This window comes from Suricata suricatta, chromosome 5 (genome assembly GCF_006229205.1).
Source record: "Suricata suricatta isolate VVHF042 chromosome 5, meerkat_22Aug2017_6uvM2_HiC, whole genome shotgun sequence".
Taxonomy (NCBI): Eukaryota; Metazoa; Chordata; class Mammalia; order Carnivora; family Herpestidae; genus Suricata; species Suricata suricatta.
In genome coordinates, this window is record NC_043704.1 from 130,128,416 (window position 1) to 130,135,498 (window position 7,083).

The 7,083-nt window shown below is 32.4% G+C and overlaps 1 protein-coding gene across 1 annotated transcript in view; it reads right to left on the reverse strand.

The window, feature by feature from the left end:
• Positions 1–4,735, reverse strand: part of ANKRD28 (ankyrin repeat domain 28) — a 158,602-nt gene extending 153,867 nt beyond the window's left edge. Inside the window, exon 1 of the mRNA XM_029940315.1 lies at positions 4,669–4,735. Coding sequence (XP_029796175.1) covers positions 4,669–4,686 — 18 coding nt within the window. The 5' untranslated portion in view covers positions 4,687–4,735. The remainder of the gene's footprint in view (positions 1–4,668) is intronic.
• Between the last annotated feature and the right edge of the window lie 2,348 nt (positions 4,736–7,083).

Below are 7,083 nucleotides of genomic sequence, written 5' to 3' on the forward strand. Positions count from 1 at the left end.
CACCATCCATACTTAAATACTGGCTTTTCCTTAAGCCCACTTTTCCTGCCCCTAGTCTAACAATCTCCTCCTGGACCACCTCCTCTGTAATATCAGCCATCACATGCAACACTTCCAAATCTTTATTTCCAATCCTAACCTCCAGACACAACTTCCAAGTGCACAATGAGCTATTTTACCTGCATATTCCAGATTATCTGAGTCAGCATGTGAAAAATCAAGTTATCATCTCTAGTCTACTCCCCCAAAGTGTTCTTTTTCTAACCTTCCCAGGTTGGTTAACATAATGGCATCACCATATATACACAGTAGCCCAGAACAGAAAGAATTATCTAGAAGCCTACTCTCACTTTATCTCCCACTTCTAATTAGTCACCCATTCCTAGGAATTTTACCTAAAATCTTCTAAACTCTTTCTTCACAGTGATCTATTTCAGACCCATTTCAGTCCTCAACCTGAGTTATCAAGCCCATCTTTTTTAAAATTTTTTAAAGATTTCTTTATTTTGAGAGAGACAGAGAGAAAGCAGGGGAGGAGCAGAGAGCCCAATAATGCAGAGCTTGAACCCATGAACTGCAGGATCATGACCTGAGCCAAAGTCAGACACTCAACCAACTAAGCCACTCAGGTGCCCCTCAAAAGCACCTCTTATTGGTCTCTCAATTCTTGGTTCTCCTTTCTCCAGTTCTATCTATTCTTATAGTAAACATAGATTCTTTCACAAGAATCCTTTTCTTCTGGGAATTCACCTGGTCCAAAGATATATCAGAAGACCGCCTACTCAGGGATGAACATATGATCAAAGTCAGATAGGGCCCTCCTTAGGACTTGCTTTCCTGCCAAGGCTGTCAGGAAAGATACTCTTTTTTCTTTAATGATTATAACTAAGGACAATGTAAGCTAAGCTGCCTGTCAGAGTGAAACAACGGAAAAAATTTTAAAGGGATGGGTGGTGATGGGGAATCCATCACTAAGTCCTGGATCTAGCTCTGCCTGACCATCCCTACTGCCTGGCCAGTAAATTTCCTTTCGCATTTAAATCATTTTGAGTTGGGATTTTTGTCATTGTAACCGAGAATCTTAATTAATAATTCTCTTTATCACCAGTTACTTTCTAAGTCTTAGATAAAATGTTATTTGCCTGCTTTTATTTAGTCACTAGGTTTTATTAAAGTATACTAAAGACATCCACAATTTATCTTGCCTTTAAGTTTTACACATATATAAAGGTACTTTTTGCAATTCAAACAGATCACTTCATTTCCTGTAGCTGTGCCTCAGAATATGCTGTTCCCCCAGCTTACAATGTTCCCTTCCTACCTGCTTATCAACAAAGTACATAGCAGGGTTGCATTAAAATAAGGCTGGAAAATCATGAAGGGCCTAGAATGCCACATTGAAGTATATACATTTTAACCTGAAGAATAATGAGGAAATTACTAAAAAAAAAAAATTAAGTTAAAAAGTGACATAATCAGATTATATCTTGAAGGCTTAGCGTGGATACAATGTAAATAATGGCCCAAAAATGAAGTGATATTAAAGACAAAAAACAATAGCAAGCTACTGTTATTGTCCAACCCAGGGACCACAAGGGATGATGAAAGAAGTAAAGTGGGACTTTTCTGGGAAAAAAAGTTTGCCAGCTCCAGTCAATAGCACAGGTAAGTCTTTCAAATTTTTTAAACTAGCATTTTTTACAAAAATATAAATATAAAGAAAAGGGAGGCCTCCAAAGCTTTGTATGAAAGATTTTACTGAATCACTTATAACAAAACATTAACAACCAATTTTATGTTGAATAAAATGATTTAAAATATAGTGTATTTCATATAATAAAATTAAATATTTAGTAAAAAAATTTTAAAGAATTTCTAAAAACATGGGACAAACAATATTCATTAAAGTATTAAATGGAACACAACAAATACACAAATATGATTCTAAATATGTTAAATAATGATCAGAAGGAATTTTTTTTTAAGTAACAACAGATTAGTTAACTCAGTGGCAGGATTATGGGTACTCTGTTCTTTCTTTCCTGTATGTACATAATTAGTTTTTTCTGAGTAACACTGCCCCTTAGTCATGATTCTTATTTGCTACACTCAATCACTACTTTAGAGGTAAGAAAAATAAGTTCTACAAGGGTTAAATGACAAAAGTTCACATACCAATAGATAATAGAAGTTAGGACCAAAATTTGAACAGTGCCTAAGTGAAGACTGACTGTTAAGAAGCAAACTTGTCAAGTCAAAGCCATTTAGCAGCTCCATACCCATACCCCAGGGACTAGACCTGCTGAGCACTGAATGCAGAGCAAAGCTACTGAGACTTGAAACTTGCTGGGCTATAACTGCCTCTCAATTCATACCTCAAAAACTACCAAGTAGCTAGTGAAGAGCAGAATACAAAGGGTAATTTAAGATGCTTGTTTTCATAACTTTGTTTTCATATAAATAATCTTTTGAAGAACAGAAAAGGAAATAATAACAGACTGAATTGGAAAAAGAAGGCCTAAGGGAAAGGTGTTTAGAGACACTGATGTTCTAGACTCTGGTACTTACTTTGCTCTTTAAAACATGAGTGAATGCTTTATTACATAAGATTATTATTTCCTTGAACTGGGATCTCTACAACCTTGTTACAATCCCAAGTAAACTCTACAACCCTACATCAACTCAAACTGCTCAAGTAGGATAACTATCAAAAGTTACTTGGCTACTAACAAAATAGAATTTCAATGTGAAAGTTTTTTGTGAAATAAAAACTTCAATGGATGGCTACTAGATAGAAAAAGTGATCATCAAAATCAATTTTAAAAATCTGAGCTATCTGTATATATTTTCTAACATTACAAATCAAGAAATGGTGTTTTATTTAGGTGCAATTTAAATTACAGTATCATCTAAAAAAATCAGAACATCTAAAATATTTCTAATGTAGTGTACTGAAGACTGGATTAGAAAATGTGGTCAAGTATAGCTCTTAACCATTTCATACATAAGAACCTCTCTTTAAAAATAATTACAGTATATATATATATATATATATATATGCATATCACAAATAAAGGTTATGTTGAGCTAGTTTGTCTATGTGAAGAACTATATCACTATTGAAATTTAATTTCATTATTCTTTATGATGCATTTTAAAATATGTAAATTTAGACAGTCTGTCAAAACCAATGCAAAATCACCATCTAGTGGTAAAAGGTAAAAATTACAATTTACACGATGATCATATAGCAAAAGTAGTTGAATTTGTGACTGCATGATCTCTAACACACATCATCCAGAAAGAAAAAATAAATGAGTCGTATGATATTGATGATGTCTGCTATTTGTTGGTATTTTTCTAATCAAATCTTATCCTTACTATCTTGACATTTTTTTCTTTTTCTGTCTTGCCTATCCATTACAGAATTAGGATAAGAGTACTTCAAGATTCATCCAAAGCTTTTGTTGAGCCAATAGTTAGAAAATTATTTATAAAGAACAGAAATAAGGTGTGTGAGGGGCTGAGTTTCCAATGGGATTCAGCAAAAGCCATCAAGGTAACAAGAAATGAGAGGCATCCTATGTGTGTGTTTTTTTAAAGTGATAATTTAGTAGATAATTCTGAAAGGTCAAGTAAAGAGTCACAACTGGTTAGCTCTCTCAAGAGAATATGAATATTTAATGCCATCAAAATTATTTCAATTTGAAGAACACAATCTAATGTTTTCCCAATACTCTGTCCCACTCCTACCAGAATACAGATGGATAAAATCTTTCAGCTATCAACACAATAGCATTGTAATCACCTTTTCTTTTTAAAAAAAAACAAAAAAAAATTTAAGAACAAATTATAACAAAAACCTAGTATGGGTGATTTGTTTGGTCATAAAACAACTTTGCATTGAGTCTACTTAATATCAAATGGTATTACCATTTAGGATCAAAAATATTTGAAACAAAGTACAGCAAGTTGAAACTTGACAATAGTAAAGAATCCACATACTGGGACATAGGTTTTTCCTCTCTATACAACTTTTCAGTATGTTTGAGTTTCAAATAAGAAGCCTAATAAACAATGCCAATGATATCAAACCAGTTTATACTGTCTTCACAAGCAACTCAAGTCTAACACCCCTAAGTTTTATGGGATTTTTAAATTACTTTCACTAAAAACATGGGAGTCACTCACATTAACTGAGGTTCTCCAGTGATTAATGAATGGCTGATGTTTACAGAGTGCACCACAAACACAGAACATGTAAGAGAATGAGCTACGAGCAAAATGATGCATACAACTTGACAAGAGAAGAATGAAGACATCTAGTAATTTACTAGTTTTAAAAAAGTAACTACAGTACCATTATTTTCAGCTATTTCATATTCTCTTCTCCAAACTACAACACAGAGATCTTAAATTAGATTTTTAAGCCCCTCCACTGAACATCTATTCAAATTAAGTTGTTATAAATACGTTTTCCAGGAATACAGGGACCACCACACTTTTAAACAAAATGTTCACAACAAAAGATTTTGACTGACACTAAGTATTCACATATAGTTATGTAGAAAAACTGTTTAATTTATGATGAGGCATAAATACCAACAAACTAACGAATTAAGAGAGCTGCCTATATTATTGTAGAGAGACTACTGGAAAATAACCTACCATAATAGGAATTCCCATACTATTTTCCTCTGGTGGAAGCAGTAGTTGTATTGCTTCAATTCCAATCTCAGGCCTGTGGCAGAAAACAGATATCAAAAGCAAGAATATGCTGACCCTAGAAATGAAGGGCTATGTTATAAATAGAACTAGCACCTTAACAAAACATTGAATTATGAGATCATATTCAAAATCTTACTAATTCAGAAGTTTTACCCTTCTGTCAAGAAAAGAAATTATTAATCTGTCTGACAAGGCAGAGTTTTTGTAAAGGTTTTGTTTATATATAAGCCAATTAGAAGAGACTCAAAAAGTGAAGTCTGAGTCAAAATTGCCTACAAGAAGACATTTTAATTATTAAAAAAAAAAAAACCCTGAAACTGTTCAAATATATTCACTATAATAAATGAATATATAATACATGCTTCCATGGGAATGTTTTAATCTAAGAAACTGTCTATGAAGTATAAAATAATCAGTCTACATAATTTCTGAACATTTAAAAACGTTCATTTTAGAAATACATTATTAAGTTTAAGAAATCACAATAATATCTCCCAAAGATAAACGTACTTTTTAAAAAACTGTTATAATAATATACTGTTTAGTAACTTGCTTCTCCCCATCTCTCTCCATTCAACAACGGGGAAATCCACCTCCTCAAATATTCCTCTATTACACTTTTAATGAATATGTAACATTAAATTAAAAAGTAAAACCTTACTGTATTTAACTGACTTCCTAAGACTAAACATTTGGGTTGCTTCTGTTTCTTTACACTCTTATGTAACAATTTTTCCAGAAATCCTAATACTATTTTTAGTGAAATGGATTATCTTCAAATAAATAAAATTGAGCCTAATATATTCTGGAGCCATCATTCTCAGATACAATAACTAGAAAGAACAAAGATCAGAATTAAATTCTCTTTATAAAAATATATGGTCAAACATATTTCTTATTAGGTCTGAGTTATCAGTTTTTATCATCTTTGTCACAGTGATTTCTGCTTTGCTCTAATGCCTATATAGACAGAAACCATTCTATTCACTCTGGTTAGAAGTTCAGCTACAGTTCTTTTTTTTTTTTTTTTAATGGTTATTTATATTGGAGAGAGAGCGCGCACTTGCACGCACAAGCGTCAGTGGGGCAAGGGGCAGAGAGAAGCAGGCTCCGGGTTCTGAGCGTCAGCACTCACCCACAACGCAGGACTCTCACCCACAAATGGTGAGATCGTGACCTGAGCCAAAGTCAAATGGTTAACGACTGAGCCGCCCAAGAGCCTAGCTACAGTTCTAAACATAATGTGTTTTTTCTTCCCTTGTCAAAACTCTATCTGAACAAATTAATGCTGCCAAAACAGTATTAAAGGGCATTACCTTTAGTATGTCTTCTATGACAAGGTAATATTATTAATTTGCCATTTGGTGGCAGTAAATACAAAGGAGAGTAAATTTCCTGAGTACTTCTATTGTACTGTTACCAATGCAAAGGTAGTTTTCTGAGTCCTGTATCTTAAACAAGAGCTTCAAATGAAAAAACGGTGCTTTATGGGTTTTAGGTTATATTTTAAGTTATATTTGAGTTTGTTAATAGTCGAGCTCAAAACAATACCATGAGCAAATTCCTGATTAACTAATTGAAATACTCTTCTGTTACTATAGATTTACCAATACAATTTAATTGCCTCAAAAACTATGCAACTCTCTTGATGCTTATCAAGCAACATGTGATTATAATCACTTTTACTTCTAACTGAAATCAACATATTTCATGTAAAAATTACATTTTCTAACTCTAATCAATACTAATTCAATAATCATTTGTTAATAATTACTTATGTGCTAAGTGCAAGGAATGAAACAGTGAACAAGAGTGATTTCTGACTTCATGAAGTTTACACAGTCTCTCATACACTCCTTTTTCCAGACTTGTAATATAGAGAAGTAAAAGACCAGCTTGAGAGCCTAAGTATTATACAAATACACATAACACAAAAAGATAACAGTTTCCCTCCATATATAATTTATAATAAAAAATTACACGAAAAACTAGAGTAGGGAACTACAACAGTTTTATATTTTTTATATTATTTCCTTAATGTCTTTATTTTTGTTTTTATAATGCCTCTTTTTTAAAATACTAAGTTATTTCAAAAGAAATCTACAAGATACCAAGTAACTGAAATAACTGTCACATCAAACTGAACAATGTATGTTATTTTTTCACATAAAATTATCATAAGCTTCTCAGTAACCTACAGAAATCACTGCCAAAGTGTCTTATTTATAATCCAAGACACTGAGAAGCATGAATCTAAGATCATAAGTAGATTCAAACTGAGATTAAATTTACAAATATAATGACAGATCGACCACAAAATTAAACACATTTAATTAAATACTGTAATGACACTCT